The sequence below is a fragment of the Onychomys torridus genome, chromosome X (genome assembly GCF_903995425.1).
Source record: "Onychomys torridus chromosome X, mOncTor1.1, whole genome shotgun sequence".
Classification (NCBI taxonomy): domain Eukaryota; kingdom Metazoa; phylum Chordata; class Mammalia; order Rodentia; family Cricetidae; genus Onychomys; species Onychomys torridus.
This window is the reverse complement of record NC_050466.1, coordinates 83026581-83050643: the sequence shown is the minus strand read 5'-3', so window position 1 is coordinate 83050643 and position 24063 is coordinate 83026581. Positions and strand designations below refer to the sequence as shown.

The 24063-nt window shown below is 36.7% G+C and overlaps 1 protein-coding gene across 1 annotated transcript in view; it reads left to right on the top strand.

Annotated features, from left to right (window-relative positions):
- Pola1 (DNA polymerase alpha 1, catalytic subunit) overlaps nucleotides 1-24063 on the top strand; it is a 323891-nt gene that overhangs the window by 118765 nt on the left and 181063 nt on the right. The window contains exons 27-30 of the mRNA XM_036175149.1: nucleotides 16456-16488; nucleotides 17169-17261; nucleotides 19650-19855; nucleotides 21984-22116. Coding sequence (XP_036031042.1) covers nucleotides 16456-16488; nucleotides 17169-17261; nucleotides 19650-19855; nucleotides 21984-22116 — 465 coding nt within the window. The remainder of the gene's footprint in view (nucleotides 1-16455; nucleotides 16489-17168; nucleotides 17262-19649; nucleotides 19856-21983; nucleotides 22117-24063) is intronic.

Below are 24063 nucleotides of genomic sequence, written 5' to 3'. Positions count from 1 at the left end.
TTCTTTCTGTTTTTACACTCCTTTCGTCCAGGTCTTGGGTCCCATTGCTTTAATTTTCATCAGTGGAAGTGTTCACTTGGAAGTGATCATAATTATTTTGTTTTTACTACACATTCCATTAGGCTAGTGAAACTCCTTTTATACTTACCTCAGTTCTGAGCCCCTTGTAATTATTTGTTTAATTAGAGGGATTCTGTAGAATTATTCCTAAGATTGTAAACATAAGTAGTAGATTGAGATAGGAACATGTATCATTAGAAAATCTTGACCAACACTTCTCAGCTTTTGGGCTAAGATCAAGTGTAGAAAATCTTAATCATTAAATGTTCATTCTTAGGGTTTAAACATAACCTTAATTTGTTACTTGTATCCAGTAAGGTTGGATGCAGAATATATAAATAAATGGAGAGGGGAGTAATTATAGAACAGTAGTACTATTTTTCTTTCTCTTTGGGATAATGTGAGGCTAAAGTAAATAAAAATGAGCATTTTTAGTTATTACATCAAAGTACAAAAGCTATGCCATAGCTGTTCCCTTAGAAGAATGTTCACAGGGGCTGGTGAGATGATGGCTCAGCTCTTAAAAGTGATGATTGTGAAGGTGGATAACTCATTTGTTCCCAGAAGCCATGTGGTGGAGGAGAGAACTGACACCTACAAAATATCCTCTGACTATTGTCTATGTGCTATGGTACCCATTTTAAAATAATCTGCAAAGGATTCATGCATGTCATTTGGGCAGTAAATCTAGTCATCCCACTTTGGTATTCTTTTGGGTAGAATAAAAGTAGCCAGTGTCTAAGATTGTGATGATTAATTAATTGTTAGTTAACTGTATTTAGAATCACCAAAGAGACACACCTGAGCCTGTCAATGAGGACATTTCAAGAGAGAATTAATTGAGAGAAAATCCATCCTGAATGAAGGTGACACTATCCCATAGGCCCAGTTTCTGGCTAAACAAAAAGGAGAATGATAGAAAATCAGCTGAGTATCAGCATTCTCTTTTCTCTGATGCCTGGTCCACCAAGATATAGCCAATCAGCCTAATGATTCTGTTGCCCCAGCTACAAACTATTTTCCTTGTCATGCCTTCCTTACTATAATGGATGGTATCTCCCCAAGCTGTGATCTCAAATAAACTCCATGCTTCCTCAAGTTGTTTCTTGTCAGGTATTGGGTGAGAATAATAAGAAAAGTTGTTTACACAAAGATGTACCAAGTAGCTGCCCACATTATTTTAGGGTCTGTTTGGCATTAGTAGAAATGCACTATATGTATTGAGGAAGAGGCTATCCTTTGGGAGAGGGCCATGTATAAGATAGGTTAAAATAACCAATTCTGAAGTCTGAACTATAGAAAGTAAAATGTCAATATTGGCAAACAAGTGTATTGGAAAAAGGTTATTGTGGCTTTGATCTGTGTTCATGAATTGGCATTGTAGAGAATTGTGAACTTTTTTTGTTACTGTTCATCAAAGAAATTGATCAGCATGAACCAGTTTTGTCTCATGTTCACAGGCCTTATACCTCTTGATACCTCTACAAGGACAGACTGCTAGGAGGTCAGCTATGTGGAATAGGAGAGAAGAGGGTGGGTAAAGGTCGAGCAGAACTTGTGGGAGTGGCCAACCAATGACTAATTCAACTTGAGACCCACACCAGGAGAGGGAGCCTACTCCTGGCACTGCTTGGATGGCCAGGAACCAGAGGCTAGATAGCCCAAGAGACCTAGGAAAGAAAACGCACTAGCAAAAAAAAAAATTCCTAATGATATTCTTCTATACTGGAACCTGGCATAATTGTCATCAGAGAGGCTTCTTCTTGCAACTGATTGTAGCAGATACAGAGAGTTACAGCCATACATTAAGCAGAGCTCAGAGAATCCTGTGGAAGAGGGGGTGGAAGGTAGGAGCCAGAGGGGGCCAAGGACCCCATAAGAACATGGCCCACAGAATCAACTAATCTGGGCTCATAGGGGCTCACAGAGTCTGCACTGACAAGGAAGCCTGCATAGGTCTGACCTAGGCCCTCTGCATATGTGTTATGATTGTGTAGCTTGGTGTTTGTGTGGGACTCCTAACTGTGGGAGTGGGGCTGTCTCTGACTCTTTGGCCTGCTTGTGGGACCCTTTTCCTCCTACTGCGTTGGCTTGTTCAGCCTTGATATGAGGGTATGTGCCTCGTCTTATTAATTGTAACTTTTTTATGCTATGTTTTGTTGATACCCTGGGATGCCTGCTCTTTTCTGAATGTAAATGGGAGGAATGATTCTGTGGGAAAGGGGAGGTAGGGGGAGGGAGGGGAAAATGCTGTTGGGATGTAATATATGAGTGAAGAATGAATGGAAAAGGAAGAAGAGAAATGAAGCCTTTACCTGAAACGTAATAACCATTTGTTTCCTCTCTTGGTTTAATTTCTAGTATCTCATTAAACAAAAACCAAGAAAGGTAATTTTTCTCTTTGACAAAAGTTCTTGGAAAAACTTCACTATCATCTTATTCCATCTCCTTCAAGATTGAAAAGAGCTATTATTTAAGAAGTTGATTTGCATTCTTTATAAAAATTTTAAGTCTGCCTGTTTTTGTTTTGATCTTGAGACAGGGTATGTAGCTCTGGCTAGCCTGGAATTAAGTGAGTATGCAGACCAGGGTAGCTTTGAACTCAGATCCACCTGCGTCTGCCTCTAGGGTGCTGTGATTAAAGTTATGTGCTACCATGCCCTGCCCAGGGCAGCATGGTTTTGATAAATAACAAAAGCTTTTGGTAGTTAGTCCAGTTTACCGAAGTGAAAGAAAAAATATATCTTTCTATGGTATCAACAATTGTGGGACCCCCTCCCCCAGCATAATATATTAAAACTAAGCAGAAAACTTCAAAGAACAAAGACAAAAGTGATGTTTGTTAGTGGTAGTTTGAGATATTTCAGGAGAGTTGAGATGTGAAGAAAAGCAATGGCCATATTTAGAAAGCTGCCTCAAACCCAAGAGTATCTATTGAAGTAAACTTGATGACAGTTTTTTTTCCTGTTCATGAATCATTGTATTCCTATAAAAGCGAAAATTCCTCTTCATCTAAACAAATGGCTTCCACATCTGTTTTCTTAGTTTCTCAAAAGGGCGGTTTTGGCTTGCATTTTTTTAAAAGTGTTTATCTGTTTAAAATGAAATATCATCAAAAGCAGTTTGCACATCAAAATGCAACTTGGTCTACAACTAAGGAGAATTAAGTCAGGACTGATCCAGTGATGATGTTGGTAGTGGTGGAGGGATACATAAAGCACTTTTTAATTGTGCATAGAGAAGTTCTTTTTAGGCTGTTGAAATTTTATTGATTTAAGTGTAATTGTGTATGCCCTGAGTAGGTAACTTTGTAATACATCCCAACATTTTAATGCTCTGTTCTCAGTGTTGTAAAGACAAGTATTTTATAGTGTCATTGATGAGGAACTGATTTGTAGTTTTAAAGTTTTTTCTCCCATTTTTTAGTTTCTTCTTTACTATGTCACTAAGAGAAGCTCTCTAGTTACTGGTGTTTTTGGGTTTTTTTTGTTTTTTTTTCAAATGCTCTTGTGCTTTTCTGAAGCACTTGTTTAGTCCCTTAGTCCTATTTGATTTGTGTTTAGATTTTCTCTTTTTAAATCTTTAGTGTCTTCTTGTGTGACAGGCCACTGTGCCCTTGAGCCCATTCTGCCATTTAAAAATAAAGAATGAGAAGCAGCTGAAGTGCTGGCTCTTTCACAGCTGACAGCAATCTGATCTACTGGTTGGATTCTTTCTGAGTACCCACATGCCAGTGGTGTGTGTCTCATTCTCACCATGCCATCTGCAGTCATAAGATCTAAGAGGGTAGGAGTGGAGAAAAGTTGTCTACAGAGAAGGGAAAGATGACCCCCCATACACACAAACATCACCACCTTTCCCATAAACAGCAGGTTACACGACTCCTGGCTTCTTACCTTGAGTGGGATTTGGGGGCCTTGATTAAGGTGCTTGTTTTCAAAGAAGGTTGTTCTATTCCCTCCACCCTACCTACTTCTGAGCTCCAGCTGCCTGTCCTGTTACAACAGTGGCTTGTTCTGAGGCTATAGTTCTATGAGAACTGAAGACATTTGCTATTATAAAATATAACCAGTGACAAAGTAGTAAAATCACTCGTGTCTTGGTCATAGTTCTCTGGGAATTTATGATGGATATAATTTAGATACTGAGGAGAACCCAGTGTGGCATCTTGTTTTGCTTTGTTTCAGTTTTCTGAGGCAAGGCTTTACTCTGTAGCCCAGGTTGGTTTTGAATTCATGATGATCCTCATGCTTCAGCTACCTGAGTGCTGGGACTTCAGGTGTGAGCCACCAAGTCTGGATCCATCATCTTTTCTTTTACTGGCTAAATATAAATCAACTTGCTCCCTAATGGCACCAAATTTGACATAAGAAAGAACACCTTTCCCTGAAACATTAGGGCAGAAGCAGAGGAAAGGATGGTTACTTAAGACTTAAAGAAAGTTCTTTCTTGTGATATAAATTGATCCTTGTTCAGTTTTCTCATGAAGCTCATCAGCATCATCTCAAAAACAGAGGCACAAATGGAGGTTTTGATTGCTATTTGAGTTGTGCCCTGAAGCTGTTTTTGTATCTTGTGAAAAGGCGCAGTGTTCCTCCTTTTTGACCTTGTTCAGAGTTGTACTAGCCACCTGTTAGGATTGTTCTCATTCAAGGTCATTATATGGTGCCTGGCTGTCTGACTGGCAGCCTATGTCAGATTTGCCTGTGGCCCCTCATTTGTGTGACACCTGCCAATTTTGACAGAAAGAATGGAGACATGATAGCTGAAAGGGAATGGAAGGTACTGGAGGAATGAGCTTCTTGGAGCACCTGTCACTTTAGTATCACTGATTGTGGTGTGAGCCCTTGTGTAGTTTCCCTTATCTCTGCTGTGCCTTTCCTGAGTTGTGCTATCCATCTCTCAAGAATGTTATTTGTGAGCTAACATTGTTTTGCTTATTCATATATTGTACCTCTTTCAAACACTAGATTTCTTGTACTCCAAATACTCTGTATTCCCTCCCATCTTCTGAGCATTTTAGCTTTTACCTGCCTGGTTGCAATCTTCATTTAGATTTATTGTTGCTGTTGTTGTTATTATTTGTATGTAAGGGTTTGTGTACACACACCTGTACCACATGCCATAGTGCACATGTAAAGACTAAGAACACAGCTTTCAGGAGTCAGTTCTCTCCTTCCACGTTTACAACGGTTTCAGGGACTGAACTCAGGTCATTGGGCTTGCCCAGTGAAGTGCATCTACCCACTGAACCTCTTGCCAGCCCTGTACTCTTCATCTAAATGTTCCTAAAGTATGTCCTATTCAATTTCAACTGCTCTTCCTAGGTTCCCTCTCATAATGAATGACGATGCAGTTGTTAAGCCAGGAACATCATCATTATACTTGACCCTGTCATCCTCTTGCCCCAAGTGCAACATGTCGCCAAGTCATCTAGATTTCATTTCCTAAATTCATGTGATTCTGTATCCCTACTGACATTGTTTCTATGCTGTTCAGACCACAACATGCCACTCTTGTCACTGTGTTCCTACCCTACATGTTACATGTTTTATTGTCTTAGAGACCTCTTTAAGCTGTCAGTCTTATAGTCCCACTCTCTAAGGTCCTCAATGTGGTTTTCTTTCATAGTTCTGGCTATTCTTTATTTTCTATCCACTTTCCCTGAGCATTCTAACCCTACATATGTTTCATGCTCTTCCTATTGGAGGAATAAAACTTGTTTTAAAAACTTTTAGAACAATGTGATCTCCTTTTATTAATATTCATTTTCTGTATGTTATTTGTATATTCTTTGCACTCTTCCTTCATTCTCCTTTTCCTGTTTATTCGCTGATTCATCTTCCACTTACATGCAATTTACTTTCAAGAACTTTTCTCTGACTTCTGCTCCAGTGTCTTCCATCATGTATATGTATATAATGTGCCTGTGTGAGCACAAGAGCGCTCGAGAGCATGTGCAAACACACACACACACACACACACACACACACACACACACACACACACACGGGTCATTTCTTTTTTGTTTGTTTTTGTTTTTGAGACAGGGTCTTACTATGTAGCCCTGATTGTCCTGTAATTAGCTCTGTAGACCAGGCTGGCCTTGAACTCACAGAGATCTACCTGCCTCTGCCTTCCAAATGCTGGAATTTAAGTTATGCACCACCATGCCTGGTGGAAGGGGGCATTTTTAAATCATTTATCTTTGTGTTCCCTACCATCTAGTGCATGAGAAATTCAGTAAATTATTTTTGGTGCATGAATAAATGAATTCTTTGGGGGGGGCTTTTAAACAAAGAGGTAATACAATGCTTCATATCATTTGTATAAAATGCTTGAGCCATGGCCAACTTGAAAGAGTAGAAATGCCACTTTGGAAATGAAGAACAATTTTTTTAGCAGTAAGTAGCAGAATCTTACACAAACCTTAAATTACTGCTTATAGACTGTGTTCTATATTTCCATCCTAGATGACTTTTCTCTAATTTCCTTTCATACCTTTTCTGAAAATATGGAAGATAATGGGACAGGAGAAAAAATGGTTAATAAATGAGAACCTGTGATTTGATTGGTTCTTAAATATTTATATTGTAGAAGAATGCCTGAACAAATGTCTGTAGTACACATTTCTCTGAATAGGTGAACACATTTACTTTTTCCTGAAACTAGATCATCTTTCTGAAAGATTTTTCTCTGAAGTGGGCCCCTCGATTTAAAGCATGGAATTGTTTTTATGAACTTCTAATATGATAGAGAGAAACAAGGGGTAGCCTTTGTTTAAAAAACTTACTATAAGAGGGCATATTGAAAGGATGGTCATGGTAAAACAGAATTTACTATATAACTTTAGTACTGAACAAAAAATTTACTCCCTAAGGTATTTAGTGGAGAATTTTCTAAGCCAGGCTGGGGAGTAGATCAATGGTAGAGCACTTTCCTGACATGCCTAAAGGCCTGGGTTCAATTTCCAATACAAAACATAAAATGAAAAAGGAAGGACCAAAGTCCCTTCTGCCACCTGCATGTGATGCAAAGTAACGAAAGGCAGCTATGTGCTTAGTAATAACAAATGACAACCTGTTAGATCTGCCATTTGTTTGTTAGGGGTTGAGAGCTTAAAGTTTTCTAGTCCGATTTTCCCATGGCCTCAGTTATAAAGAAAATGTTGCAGATTCTAGAAAATGCTAATGTCCTTTTTAGCTGTAAGTATTATCTTGATTGCAGTGCTTCAGAATTGCCCAACTTCATTATCTGAGCATAGCCAGCCTGACGCCTCCTTCTCAAATAGACAATTATGATCAATTAAGCACTTTCAGCCCTTATAGAATACTTAATTTTATTAGTCAATTATTTGTGCTTTGAAAGAGTTAATAGTAGCTACCCAGGCCATTATTAGAAATTAGAATGTCCCAAAATAGAAAGGCTATTTCCTTTGTGTGTGGCACTGCAGTGGAAAATGCCAAGCATAGTTTTTACTGAGTTAAAGGGTGAGTGAAGGCGGGGTGGGGGAGAAAGTTACATGTAAATCATTTAGCCATTAACCTAATGGGTGGGTTTATAAATCCTATTACTGTAAGCCCTTTTCATTTCCACTGAGGCCTGGTGCATGCTTGATCCCACTAATGTAAAATTCATTCCATCTAAGTGATTACTGAAGTAAGACATTTTGAGTCAATTTTAATCAGGTTGTGTGAAACTTGCTTGAGTGCTGATGTTCACTAAAGCATGGACATAGCGTGGCCGCATCTTAATTAGCCCACAGATGAATCAATCAGGGAGTCCACTCTCAGAGCTTTTGGACATGTACATGCTTTTTTGTGAGGGGAATTGCACTGGAAGTAGGGGCTAAAAAGCGCCCAACTTGAAAGACCCATTGAGTGGGAGTGTTTATAATCTCATGGACATTCTGTGAATCCTAAGGAGCCAAAGTTCTCTTTTCATGACTCATTCAGGTATCTTCAAGAGTACTTAGGTTTAAATAAATTAAAATTTCAAATTTAATGAAAAAATAAGGGCCTTCTTCCTAGAAAAATGCATACATTCAAATCTTTGCTAGGAGTTTTCAGAATTTTTCACTGACCTTAGGTTAATACCTCCTACTCTAGTTTCAATCTTAACTTCTTAGGACTTTATTTCTTTTTACAGGGAATTTAATCTTTTAAGAGTACACAGGCCCACCATACTTGAGCTCTTGTATTGGTGAGTAGATTAGATTTAAGTGTGCTTTCAAGCCATCTTTACAAGCTCTCCAGGGTGTGAGATACAAATCTCAAGCTTGGCGTTACTGTTCTAGTATAACTGGAACTTCTAAACCAGACACCTAAGTGGAGGAAGAACAGAGAATAAGCATGTTGCTTGTGAAAGGGGCTTTTCTTTAAAGTTAGAATGTGATTTTTTAGAAATCCAGAGGACAAATATCCACATTAGAGGAAAGAAATTCTAAGATATGGAAGAGATTCAGTTTAAAATTTGAAACCATAGTGGATGATATTTTAGATTTTTAGATCAAAGTTAGAGCCCTGTCAAATTGAAAGGCAATAATTGAGAGATACTGATAAATATTAAATGTGTCTTCTAGGGAGTAGAAACCTTTCAGAAAGTATTGTTTTTCAACATGTTTTCTATTCTTTACACATAAGTTATCAGACGATCTAATTAGTTTATAAATTTAGGATTTAAAACAAACTCCATTCACCTGGAGATGTATAGAAGAGTATGATTTCAGTTAAGTTTATAATCAATGGGCCTTTATTTTTGGGGTAGAAAATCATTTCTCGATTTGTTTATATAACCATGGATTGTGTTGGGAGATTAAAACTGACTCACTCTTCATTTCTTGTTTGGAAAAAGCCAGCATGTTGTATGTGTAGGAGAGGTCTTGTAGAGATGAATGTTCTGATTTATAATAATTTTGTTCTTTCAAAATGGACCACTGAGGATTTTCCTCATTATACCATAATCTGAGCTAATTATTTATTGAATTATTGTTCTTTGCCAAGAATTGTGTTAGGTTTAGTTAGGACATGATCTCTGTCTATAGCTAGCTTATAGCCTCTCAATCTTGCCTCTCTTTGTGTTGGTGGGAACATAGGACTGCAATGCTCATTAGTGTCATTGGGTAATCAAAGCCAGAGAAGACCTTTTTGACAGAATGATGTTCCTTAAAATAAATGGATATTACCTTTATCAAATATTTATATCTTAGTGCACATACTAAAGTATATACAATGTTGTGTTTAATGCCCTACTGTAAGGAATGGTCAGTTTCTCTCCCTGTTTTGTAGTTGAGAAATTAGCACCTTAGAGACATTATATTGTTTGCTCTGAGTTATACATTATTAGGCTTTATACTTAGGTTGCCTATGTTAACATTCTCTGGAGAAACTGAACCAATAAGAGGTAGGGTTGTGTGAATTGTAGGGAGGGTACATACATAAGAATTTGCTCATGTACATCGAGGAATCTGCAGGGATAATCTGTGGGGTAGGTGGGCAAGCTGGAGACCCAAGAAGAGTTGATGCTGTGACTGATATTAGAAGGCAGTCTGCAGCTGGAATGTCTTCTTTGGAGAGAGCCTCAGTCCTTATCTTCTGAGGCCTTCCAACTAATTGGATGTGATGGTAATCTGCTTCATATGGAATTCATTAAGTCTTAATCTTGTTTGAAAAACACTTTCAGTGACATCTAGATTAGTGTTGGACCAAATCTTTAGGTATCCTGGTATAACCAAGCTAACACATGAAATTAGTCGTGACATAGTTTTAACCACTGTGGGGAAACTGCATGTGAAAAGCACAGAAACAGGAATAGAACATGAGCCATGTTAATCCCCCAATTTGGGAAGCAGAGACAGGCAGACCTCTGGATTTTGAGGCCAGCCTGGTCTGCAAAGTGAGTTCCAGGGTAGCCAGGGCTACATAATGAGACTCTGTCTTAAGGGAAAAAAAAAAAAAAGAACATGGTATGATGTGGTACATATTGCTCTAAGGAGGCACAAAACATGTTATGTTTAATGAACCTAAAATATGTGGGAAGGCCTGGTTGAAGTACAAATGTGGGAACCATCAGAAGATAAGGCCTCAAGTAGATCATGAGTCTTAGGATTGAGTGAGAGAGCGAGCTTGGATTTCATTTTAAGGAAGTATATTTTACAATGAATATTGGCCAAGTGTTAAGCCTGGCTTAGAAGGTACTGAAGCTAGAGACAGACTGACTGGTGAGGGTCTGAAGGAATAGCATAAAAGTGCAGAGATCTAGTCTAGTATCAGGGGATGTATTTGTTCATTGAACTTTGAAAAGGAAGCCTAATCTTTGTCTGCTAAACATCTTTCAATTTACGTCTTGCAAGGTAGCCCCTCATGACAAAGAACTATCTGGCCTAAAATAGAAATGATGCCTTGGCTGAGAAACCATGATAAATTTGTAGATGTGTATGTGCACTCCTTAGGAGTAGAAAACTATAATAGAAGGTATTGGGTGTTTCTAAGTACTACAAATATAGCCAGCCAGCCACTTATACTGTGTGCATAAAGCTATGTAGACAGTTGTGAGCACTAATGGTTTTAGTTATTTTACAGTTAAAGCCTTCAAAAGTAACTTAGAATATGAAAATATATCCTTGAAGTCAGTGTTGTTATTTTTGTTGGATATATTAGTGTTTTCCTTTCCTAATACTAAAGAGGTGAGTATGTTTCAGAAATCAAACTACCAAATCTAGTGAAGAGACATTTATTCATGTCAAACTTGCGATTCTAGATTTTTAGATTTGGAGGTAATCCCAGCCTCCTTGTTTAATCAATGAGGATTCAGAGACCTAACTAGTAATTGGCAATTCATTTATTTTTTTAATTCTTTTTATAAGATTTTATTATTTATGTATGTATATGAGTGCCTTATCTGCATGTACAACTTTATGACAGAAGAGGCATCAGATTCCACTAGAGATGGTTGTGAGCCACCATGTGGTTTCTGGGAGTTGAACTCAGGACCTCTGGAAGAGCAGGCAGTGCTGTTAACCACTGAGCCATCTCTCCAGCCCCATAATTGGCAGTTTAAATCAGGACTCAGGTTTTTCTCACTTTTTAAAAAGAAGTTAGTATTTTTTTTAAATGATGTTTTATCTTTACAGAGCACTTTTTCAGCATATAGTTCTTTTTATTCCAACCCCATTCTGGGAACTAGGTATGAAGAACACCCCAGTTTTAAAGAAAATAAAATTAATATTAATATCAGTAAGCAACCCAGTATCATAAAGGCAGTAATTGTTAAAGACAGAAAACAGAATGCTTATTAAGCTCACAGCCCTTATTCTTTGAGCATTTTGCCGAGAAGATGTATGTAAGAATTAAGAATAAAAATGAAGTGTAAATTCTGTTTAAAATAAATGTTCATCAAGTGGGAAGACTGTAGAGCATTGGATCTTGCTTGGAAATTGCTGAAATTTAGAATAGGAAGCACTTAGATGATGGCTGGATTACCAATTATCACAATATTTACATTGTTTTTACTTTCTTCTTTCCTATCATTCAAAATCCTTCATTTTGCTACCTCTATTATGCTGTTGTACTTCTTAAATTTTCCAGTTATTTCTAATTCTATGTCATTAGTAGCCATTGAGATTTCATTTACCATTATCTTTGTGTATTATTTGCTTGGGATTTGACCTTATACAGTATTTCATTAGAATGTAAGATTTTCATTATGTTTAACATAGATTATGCATCGAAATGGGTTTCTTGTTAGTACGCATTATTAGTAGTCGACATAACCTTGGGAGTAGGACCTTGAAACTTTTTTTTAACTGTTAAAAGCTGATGCCCTCAATTGTTTTGTGTTAATCTGCAATGACATCTAAAAACATTTCAGAACTTTTGAATGCTTTGCAACACAACAATATAAATACACATGTCAGTAGTAGTCTTAGGTTGTTGCTGTTAACCTTGGTGTAGAAAATTTGTACTTTCTGCTTAGTAAACAGCATATTTAAGTGTATTCCAGAACAAACCATTTTCTTTTAAAGGTCAATTTTTAAAGTTTCATTTCTAGTTTTTAATCACCTTTCTCCAGCCTTCAGAAGCTCAGATTTGGGTTAAAATACCTTTTGATATTTTTTTAATTATTGCTTTCCCCACCCCCACCCCTACCCCTTTCCTGTTTCCCCCTCCTCTTTCCCCTCAACGGCACTGTTCTGCAAAGCCTGCAATGATTGATATGATGGCAGTGCTGTCATTCTTTTTAACCAAAAAAAAGTCATTTTTGTTCTAGTTATTTTAATAGAGTCCCATTAAAGATGTATTGCTGACTGAAATATCGGCATGAAGGGCTCTCACTGACTGAGCCCAGGAATTAAGAAGTCAGGAAATCGGCTGCTGCATTGCAAGAGAGCCTTGTGTGACACCGAGTCTCCTGATTGGGGAGATCATTACTGCTATTATGACTCGACTTGCGTAGGAATTTTACATTCCATCTGAATGTCAGTAATAACCCTCTTAGCAAATTATCCTGAATAAAATCACGAAGGCATTTTATATAATAGGTGTTGAATTACTGGATAGATTTGCTAATTAAATACTCTTTGTTCTGCTGCAGTTGACATTACAGGGTAAGATCTTGAACAATTATTCTCAACAGCTGTACTTTGTTAAGGAAAAAATTAACCACAAAGTTTATTTTTTTACACTTGAAGTTGGCAGATTTTTGAAATGTGCTTGAAAAAATTCCATCATCCAATTGGTAATGAGTAGCTAAATATGCAGGTGTTGCTGTGAAATCAGATAGCTGCAGACTGCCTTATTAATGAATTTAGCAATCTTTTGAGCCCTGTTTGCTGGCCGCTGGTGCTTATAAAATGATTTTCTGTCAGAATGGCTAGCTTTAATATTAGGCTTGTCACTTTGAAGTGAATTTATGAATGGTCATCTTGTGTTCACTGTATCTTGTGTCCAGTAGATTTTTCAGGATACCAGTGGCTATTTTTAAAAATGCATTTCTTCAATGGAGAAAATACCTGTAATGTATAAGTTTTTGATTAATAGTTTCTATAACATTCATACAGGTTGGCTTTTGTAATAAGGTGGTGGGACACAATGAAAAGAAAATGAGTTCATAGGTCCTTCTTTTAGGTCAGGCAGTGAACTATATATAACCTCTGTATCAAACACTTCTTCAGGGAAAGACTCAGAGCTTAATTTTGTAGTTCACTGGGTATCCAACAGCAGAGCCCTCCCCAGTGAGCAGTTTGAATTGAAGCCTGATCCTAATGTAGCCTGGATGATTTTGTTCATTAGTACTTGGAAAAACCTTGGACTCTGTCTAGCTCACCACATTATCCCCCATGTAGAACTGCTTAGTGAAGAAGCACAGGAGGATAGTGATCAGCCTGGTTACAGTTTGTCTGATACAACATCAGAAAAACTGAAGAGTTACAGACTGTGGTGAAAACTTTGACACAAGGGCATTGTCACCAGCTCTTGGTAGAAAGCCTTGGAGAACGTGGATACTGAATATGTAGTGAAAAAGTGACAAATTGTTTCTGGGCTACTTCATATGCATATAACAGTTACTTAGTTACCTAGGGAGCTTATGGAGTTGACCGTTGTGATGAGTAGCTAAGTCTTGTAAGGAAGTGGAGATAAACCTTTGATAAGTAGTTCTGTTCTCTGTGATTAACTTAACTTGGGCCAATCTCATTATGTCCTTTTCCTCCAAAAAAAAAAAAAGGTTGGGTATTTTCCCACACTGCATTGTCCCATAATTGAATTGTAGTGTCTAATAGAATAATAATTGAAATTACAATGGCATGTGCCAGTCACTTGGCACATAGCCTTTGATTGCTTGTCATAGCTAAGGTCTGTAGGTGTGAACACACTCTTGGACCTTCAGAAGTTTGTGGTCTACTTGGGGAGTGTAAAAGTTATTAATAGTACAAAGCATCATTCAGTTACTAGAGAAACAGAGCACGGTCTATGAGAAACTGGAGAATAGTCAATGAGATCGTTCTAGGCTTGGATGGTCAGCTCAGGCTTTATGGAATAAATTTTGGTTTAAGCTGAACTTTGTAAAATGTAATCATGGTCAGAGGACTGGGGAAGAAATTCCACTGTATGAGTGAAGGCAACAAAAGATGAACCTGTATATGGTAACTATTCAAAGACTGGGAAGTTTTTCTTTCCCAGCTAGAGGTTTAGTGAAGGAAATAACAGCTGTACAGATAGAGCTGGGGTTTAGATATTACTGTAGAATTTGAGCTTGATCTTGGGGGCTCTGAAAACATTTAGGAGATTAGTCCTGGTTCATTCAAGTTGGTAAGTCCTCAGAAAAGTTAGAATGTTACTTCACAGGTGTCATTCAGCAGTAACCACATATCCCTGTGAGTCAGGTGCGTTCTCAGCATTTAGCTTGAACCTTCTAGCATGGTCCTTCATGGTTACCATGATGCCTGTTGCCTATTCTAGCCAGCCCTCAATCTTTGACGCTGGTTTTCTTCTAATTCTCATGAGGAACAAAAACCCTTTGCAGAAGTTTCCTAGAGGATTCTCCGTATCTTTGATTAATCTGTCCAGGTAAAGTTGTCATATAAATATGTCTAAGTCAGTAATGTCTCCAGAATGGAATTACCACAGTTTTCTTGGAATCATCTTGGGAGCTCTTTTTAAAAAACTTCTGGTCAGACTGCTAGGAAGCCTGTATACGACCAACCTAGGCCTCTACATATGTGTGATCGTCGTGTAGCTTTGTCTTTTCGTGGGACTCCTAGCACTGAGGTCAGGGCTTGTCTCTAATGATTGAACTGGCTCTTGGGAACCTAGTCCTCACACTGGTTTGCTTTGCCCAGCCTCAATACAAAGGGAGGAGCTTCGTTCTCCCTCAAGTTGATGGCCATGCTTTGTTGACACCATGGGAGGCCTGCCCCTTTCTGAACAGAAACAAAGGGTTGTTAGGGGAGGGAATGGGAGGAGACGAGGGAAGGGAAACTGAGGTGGGGATGTAAAATAAATGAAAAAAATTTAATAAACAACAACAACAAAAACCACTTCTGGTCAAAGACATTTTGGGCCAGATATTGGAAGGGGGAAGTATTTGTTTTGGGAAGAAAATAGAACCATGTAATAAACTTTAGAAAGCTAGTACTCTTGCACAGTCGTTCTCGACATTGGAGTCAGAGTTTTACACTAGGAACAAGTTCCAGAGACATTTTTTGGTTGTCACTGCTTTAGTTATTTAATGAGCCTGAGGTAATTTCACTATGTAGCCAATATAAAAAGTACTGGCTTAGCTTAATCAGAATTCACCATGACACCCCCCCCCCCCCAGGCACGGAACTTTTGAATATATGAACAAAGTTGGGCAATAGTAGGAGAGGGGAGTGGACAATGAAGATAGGCGATGGTGGATAGATGGATAAAGTGCTTCAAAGACAGAAGTGCTCTGTACTATGGGAGATAAGAAAGACTGAAATGAAACCTCGGGATTTCAGCTTAGCTGACAAGGTAGGAGGAAGAGCCATGAGTGAAAGCAAACTTCTGATTCATTGGAAAGAATCTTCTGATTTAGATTGATGCATGATGAATAAACGATACTGGAGTGGCAATAGTATTGAGTGACTAAGGCTTTTATCCTGCAGCCAGAGTGCCTAGTTTTGTGCCCTTGTTTTGCTGTGGCTAGGAGAGAGAGATGATTTTCTTTGTCGTTCCACAGCTAACAAATGTGGATGTTAATAATAGAGAGGTGAGAATGCAGGAAGTGCTTTCAACATAATGTCTTTCACATGATTCAGTATCTTTGCCTCTGTTTCTGCTCTCAGTGCATCACATTAGTACGTCTTTAGATAGGGCCCAAGGTAACTTCATCTGCTTTTGTCAGTGTGGACGTTATTTTATGTTATTCATAGTTATCTGTATCTGTATCTGTTTTGTTAACTGTTTACTGAAATCCATCACTTTTCTGGGCAGTATGCTAACTCCAGGCCATATAGTCACCTTCAAGGAATTTAGTATAGGAAAGAATTTTAATTTAAATGGAGTACTTTGCTACTCACCTTTTAAGAGTCTGAATATGGGTATGAATTGTGAGATTTTAAGCACTATAAAGCTTTCTTTAGTCATGCAATTCTATGAAACATTAGTACTGAGAATAAGTGACCTTTGCCATACTATTAAGGGGTACCTTATTATACATGTTAATTATAGATACACAAAAATACAGATATTTATTGCCTTGCATGTCTCTTTTACGTATCAGCATAAAAGCAAACTTAGATTATATTGATGTTACTGTCATATGAGATTGGGTGTTGTGAAACATTCAGGAGCTTTGGAAATTGGGAATGTCTTGTGCTATATTTATGCCTTTGTAATTGTGTAATATATTAATATTGACTTTTGTTTTATTTAGATTTTGATGCATACAAAAGAGATGGTACAGAAGGTAATGCATTCTAAAACAACTCTGAAATATCATACCAGGTGACATGTTTGTGTTCAAGGAAAATTGTAACCCAAACATACTGAAAATTGTTTTTTAGGATGCCTACTTTACATTTATAATCCCTCCTAATGAATTACAGCCCTTTGTCTTGTTTTAAAACTGATATGATCTAGCCCCTGCTTGAAGCCTATATGTGTTTCGGGAAAATTAGAAATGGTGCTAATTAGAGTTTATTTCTAAGCCTTTATAATGCAGGTGCTTCAGTGTGGTTTGTTATGATTGATTACTTGGTATACTTCATAGTCTACTAAGTACTATTTGAGAATCTAATAAATATTTGTGCCCCAGAATTAAAATCTGTATTTTTGCTTCTTAAACTGTTATGACTGCTAAGTACAATAGTTAAATATAGACCCTGTGTCCTAACCTTCTTCTTTTTATTAACCCCCCTATTCTATTTCAATTGAAATGACACACAGGTGTTTTTTCCAGGTTTTTAAAAAGAAAATTGGGAAGGCTTTCTTTATCTTCAATTATATATCCTGGCTGTATAGATAGTAACATGACTTGTGCGAAATCAGTGGCACGTCTAGTCTCTAGTGCTAGAAACATTTAGTTTCATTGTGTATAGTGATCAATGTGTTTTTGTTATTAATCTTTATACTTTTGGCTTTCATTAGATGAATCTTGAAGTTATTTATGGAGATACAGACTCAATTATGATAAATACCAATAGCACCAATCTGGAAGAAGTATTTAAATTGGGAAACAAGGTGAGATAATTTATTGATTGCTTATTTTACCTGGGTTTATGAATTTTGTATTTCACACAGTAAATACAATAAGTTCATGTGTTATGTACATGTTTATACTTTTGAAAATAATAAACTTGGTGTCACTAAATTTTTCATTCTCCTATTTTTCCTTACACTCTATTTTGTTTTTAGGGCAAAATTCAAAGGCAGTTAGTTTCCTTAAGAAGTAGATAACACTTTTCTTTTGAAAAAAGTTTAAATGTAGTCACATTGGAACTTCATGCATTGTCATTCACAAGGAAATGGGTTTCTAATAGTATTCAGATATATTTCATACATAGATGTGATTGAATTAATATTTACCTATCTACACATACAGATGCACTCACACACACATGTGGTGATATTGTGTTCCCCAAAATATTGTGCACCCCAATAAACTTATCTGGGGTCAGAGAACAGATGTAGTGGCACCCATGCCTTTAATCCTAGCATTCCAAAGCCAGAGATCCATCTGGATTTCTGGGAGTTCAAGGTCACACTGGAAACAGCGAGGTGTGGTAACAAGAGCCTTTAATCCAGGAAGTGATAGCAGAAAGCAGAAAGGTATATGACATGAAAACCAGGAACTAGAGCCTGGTTAAGCGTCAGGCTTTCCAGAAGCAGTTCAGCTGAGATTCATTCTGGATGAGGACTCAGATGCTTCCAGTCTGAGGAAACAGGATCAGCTGAGGAATTGGCGAGGTGAGGTGGCTGTGGTTTGTTCTGCTTCTTTGATCGTCCAGCAGTCACCCTAAACCCCAATACCTGGCTCCAGGTTTGTTTTTATTAATAAGACTCTTTAAGATTCATGCTACACATACACATTTAATTTTATGGAGTATTTAAAATATATTAGAAAATACAAAGGGATATTTAGAAGCTGTCATTGGTAGCCTCTTTTTTTTTGTTTATTTTTTGAGATATGGTTTCTCTGTGTAACAGCTCTGGCTGTCCTGGAACTGGCTTTGTAGATCAGGCTGGCCTTGAACTCACAGAGATCCACCTGCTCCTGCCTCCCGAGTTACCACTGCCCAGCCATTGGTAGCCTCTTAATGATGATTCACACTTGGCAAATTTTCGATTTTTCCTCCCTGGAAACTGTGGAATTTGAACTGTACTCTTCACTTGTACATGGGCCTGGCTGGCCTTTTGTACTCGTACTGGGCCTTGCAAATCTTTGCAGTTTTCTCCAGAGGCGATGATTTGTGCCTTGGTCTTTTAAGCAAAGGGCAAGAGACTGTTCATTTATTCATTCAGCATATTGCTATTTGTCTGTACTCAAGGTGTTAATGGACATTTTGGACATCATCTAACAAAGTTTTATGTAATTTTTTTGCCCACATAATTGTTGGATTGTCTAGTTGTTAATCAATTCAGTAGTTTCAAGGCAAAATTTTAGATTCAGAAAGACCTATACATAATTTCCTATATTTGTTATGTATTTCCTAGAGTGAAGAGAGACAATCATAGCCTTTGTTTTGATGGAACGATAATGTTTATGTTATTATCTGTTAGTTTTAAAAAAAATATTTTATTTTTGAGATAAAATCTTGCTATATAGCTCAAGATTGTCTTGAACTGTGTAACAACCCCAAATTGACTTCAGTACGGACATTACCTGCCTCAACTTCTCAAGTTGTTATGATCTTTATTTTATTTTTATTGGTATATATTCATTGTACATACCTCTGAGTCTTATACAAACATTGTTGTACATGTTTGCAATGTACTTTGGGCAATGTTCCCCATAGCCTCTTACCCCCATATGTGAGTTAGTCCTCTTTGTTCTCTTAGACACTTTTTGTTTCTACTTCCATGTCATATGATTTTATATGTGTACAGATGTGTATATGTAAAATATAAAATGTATAGTGAGAGAAAACATGCAATAATTGTTTTTCTGAGTCTGACTTAACTAGTTGAATATTTCTTATTATATCTGTTTTACATATACATTATAATTTAATTCTTTATGCCTGGAAAAACTTGCATTGTACATGGGTATACTGAATGTTATTTATCCTTTCCTCTGTTGATGGGCACCTAGGCTGATTTTATAACTAAGTTATTGTTAATAGTGCTACAGTGAACATTCATGAGCCAATAGATCTGTGATACTCTGACTGAGAATCTTCTCAGTAAACACTGGAGAGTGATGTTAAGATCTGATTTTGTTCTTTGTTCTTCAGTGTTTTTAAATTGTACTCTAAATAATTCAGTGTTATGTAAGTTGGATGATAAATTTTAATTACATGTGCCTTCAAGCTTTGTTGAGGTTAACCCTTGGGAATTTGTAGCATGTGCATCTTTTTTTCTTGTTAGGTGTTTGAGAATCTGACAATAAAATAATTGAAATTTTCTCAGGTAAAAAGTGAAGTGAATAAATTGTACAAGCTGCTTGAAATAGACATCGATGGTGTTTTCAAGTCTCTGCTACTGCTGAAGAAAAAGAAATATGCTGCTCTGGTTGTTGAACCAACATCAGATGGGAATTACATTACCAAACAGGAGCTAAAAGGATTAGATATAGTTAGAAGAGACTGGTGTGATCTTGCCAAGGATACTGGAAAGTGAGTTTAGCTTTTAATTTTGTTTTTGTTGTTTGCCCTTCAAATTTATGTTTAAGAAAATCCAAGTGCTACGGAAAATGCCTATAAGTCTGCCAAGCATAAGGATACAACTTCATTCTGTATTGCATTATTACAAATAGAATTTTACAGTTAGATTTGCATAGTAGGAAACACGAACTATAACATAACACCTTATGTTGAAAGTAAATCTTTATACCTTGATCTTTTAAAAGTTGATTTTGTTGGTACTGTTTTTTTTAATTCCTCTTTTTGAAAGTCTTGTGTTTTGTATTCCTGAATCCATAGATCCTAATCATAAACATAATTTTTATGATTCTTCTGTTTTGTAGCTTAAAATGTGTGATGAAAAGTGGGCCATGGAATGAGACTTAGCATTTGCATATAAATGATTCTTACTAACCTCAGATTGATTTGAGAGCTAGTTCTAAAATATGGGTGTGCCTCTGAAGTAATTCATGACTCACTAACTAGCCTTGCACCTTAAACTTAATATTATGATTAAAAGGTTTTTTTTTGTGTGTGTGTGTGTGTGTGTGTGGTCACATATGTATGAAGTACTCATTTGAAAAAGTGATACTTAGACATGTTATATGCCATCTTTACATATTCTCATTTTATGATCTAGATCAGTTTTGAAAATAGAATCTTTTCTTTATGGCTAGTTTAAAAGTACTTATAATTTTTGCTAAATATCAGCATTTTAAAGTTATTTTCCAATCTTTTTTGCTTTTAAATTGAGAGATTGAGCAAGTGTTGCTTCTGTAAAACTACTCTTGATTAGGCAAAGTTGATCATCTGAGTATAGGTCATGGTCTGCCTTTTATGAAATGTGGTTTGAAATGCTTCATTGCGCCCAAATATACTCAAGATGAAACTACTTTGTATAGGCTGTCGATTAGAGTGTTCTCCTCAGCTTTTGTGTTTTCTAAGAAAAGATGCATCATAATAGAAGTAAATTTCTCTGAGTTAGAAATGTATTAGTAATTAGAGCTATACAAACATTTTTGTTAGGATTCTTTTTCTGACAGATTATAAAGCAGCTGTCAAACTCTTGTTCTGCGTTTTCTCAGAAATGGATAAAATATTGGCTTCTTCATTTATGTTTCTTTATTCTTGAGGCTTTGTAGAATAATATGAATTTTTTGAGGGATAACATAAAGTTAGAGAACACTGAACAATTTATAATGAAGCTGAAGAAAGAAGAGTTTGGTATTTTGCATTTTTCCCATTTTTTAGTTCATTATTTTATGTGTATAAGTGTTTTGCAAGCATGTATGTCTATGCACCATGTTAAAGCCTGGTGCCCATGGTTGTGAGAAGAGGGCATTGGATTCCCAGGGACTAGAGTTGTGAGCTATCATGTGGGTGCTGAGAATTGAACCTGCATCCTCTGTAAGAACAAATACTCATAATCCCTGAGCTAGTAGTTTCTAGCCCCTTAGATTTTTTTTAAGTTTACTTAAAGAGCTTTATATTTCTTCTTGCCTAGCTAAATAGTCATGTTAGGTGGAGATGGTATCTTGATCCCAGAAATACTATCTTGTTGCTTTATGAATAAAGATAAAATTTATCTTCTAAAATTTTAACTTATGGTTAGAATATAATTGCTTCTGGATTTTATAATTACGTAAAATCTGATATCACACATTTTTTTTCTGTATTGTATATTGCATAAAGCATTAGCTGCCACATAAATGAATGATCTATATGTCAAAGGGCAGGCATGGAATTTTTAGGTTAGTAAATTTTTGGTAGATTTTAAAACTAAAATAAAACTGTGGGGACTGGAGATGTAGCTTAGTGATTAAGAGCACTTGTTGCTCTTGCAGAAGACCTGGGTTTTATTTCCAGCACCAGCCATCCTCAACTCTACTTTCAGGGTATCTTACACCCTCTTCTGACCTCTGCAGATACCAGGCACAGATTTGATGTACAGACATGAATACAGGCAAAACACTAATAAACATAGAATTTAATCTGCCTTCTAGACACTAATCCTCATATTAGCTCTTAACATACCTCTTGTTCTCATGCCAATCTCATGTCTATCTTTTCTTTGTTAATGACATATGATAGTAAATTCATATTTTTTTCTTTCTTTATACAGCTTTGTCATTGGCCAGATTCTTTCTGATCAAAGCCGGGACACCATTGTGGAAAACATTCAGAAGAGGTTAATAGAAATTGGAGAAAATGTGCTAAATGGCAGTGTCCCAGTGAGTCAGTTTGAAATTAACAAGGTAAATGTAGCATTTATTGCTGAGCCCAGCTGCTGTCATATTTTTTCTCCTCCTTCAGCTAGTTGAAGAACCACCTCATCCTTACAATTTAAATAAATTCTGGCTGGGGGTGAAAGCTGCTTAACAACTGACTCACAGATTGAACATTGGCATAGCTCTTTCAGCCACAGGTACTGCCACATCTGCTACATATGAGACCTCTCTCCTTTTTACTTCTAGACATTGTTGGGATGATTTAGCTTATGTGTCAGGGCCTGGAGAATGCTTCCTTTTTCATAGTCCTCCAAAGTAATAGTTGTTTGACACACCATTGTCCCTGTCTCCTTGCTTCTCTTCTGCTTCCACTCCCAAATGTGTATGTGTATGTTACTTCACATATGGTAATCCTGTAATCATATGAACATCTGTAATCAAAAGGCTTTTAGGTACAGATTCAGTTAGAATTAAAGATAGTGGTAATCTATTCTGTATATCTAATGCATGTGTGCATCTTAAAACAAAACCATAATCACATTGTGGGTATGGATTTTTTTCTTAGCTAATTTGAGAAACAAAATCTTGATTTCCAAAGTAGCATGTAATAAGCAAGATAGTAGGTTAATAGATTTCTTCCTATTTAAAACAAGTATCTTTACATATTCAGAAGCTAATCTTCAAATATCACTTTACCCATTTTGTGATTGGTTTCTTTGTCAAAGCTTATACAGAAAAATTAAAGGATCTGTTGATGACATTAAGGAGAAGTTTAGGAATGAAAACTCATTCATACTACTTCTGTGTTAAAGTAATGATTGTCAGTTTTTCATATTGCCATACACTCGGAAACATATTTTATATTGTTAGAATTGCTTGATTATGTAGAAACCCATTTTCATGGTTTTTCTTTTTTTGAGACAGAGCAGGGTGTAATGTACCTTAGGTTAGCTTGAACTTTATATACACTTGAGGCTGGCCTTGAACCTCTGATCTCCCCTCCACCTGAAAGTGCCAGGATTGCAGGTAAGTGCCATCATGCCTGGCTTCTGTGTATCTATATTACCCCCAAAATCAAATTTTTATATCACTGGAAAAATCATGTATGTAAGGCCTATGTTTGATTCCTAGCACCCGTAAACGAAGTTAATCAATACATTAATAATCATCTATTTTGCTGACATGTTTATTTAATTTTTTCTTCTTTTATTGTTAAGTTTTCTTTTCTATTGTAAATAACTACATTGAACATCTTTGTTTGCTTGTCATTTTGCTTTCAGATAGATTATTTTCTTATTGTACATTCCTTGAAATAAAACATTTGTGTCAAAAGATATGATTATCAGAATGGATCTAGGAAAATGGTGTTGTGAAAAGGTGGTGCCAGTTACTAATATAAAATATGCATGCTATTTTCATCACAGTTTCTTTGTAATGGTGGTGATTTTTAAAATAAAACATTCCTACCATAGTGGAGATGAAACTTTCACAGTGGGTTTAATTTGATTTTATTTGCTTTTTGGAGAGAATATTTTCTAGGACTTATATTCATTTTGGGGTCAATTTTTTGTTTTCTATATTTTGACCATCATGTCTTTAATGTTAAAAAGGAGATATTTATATCATACCTTTGGCTGTATGTGCCTTAATACTAGCTCTTTGCTATAAATAATACTGTGTGTGTGTGTGTGTGTGTGTGTGTGTGTGTGTGTGTGTGTGTGTTTGTTTGCACACATGACTTTCTTTCTTTGAGATAGTCTCTCACTGGCCTGGAATTTGCTAGGTAGGCCAGGCTAGTTGGATGGGGATCCTCCTGTCTCCACCTCTCCTTTGCTGAGATCGCAAGTCTGTACCCAACTTATTTTCATGGGTTTTGGGGATCAAATTCAGGTCCTCCTGCTTACACAGCAAGTGTTATCCCAACTATGCTATCTTTCTAGCCCTTGCTTTGTTTGTTGAGACAGATTTGTCCCT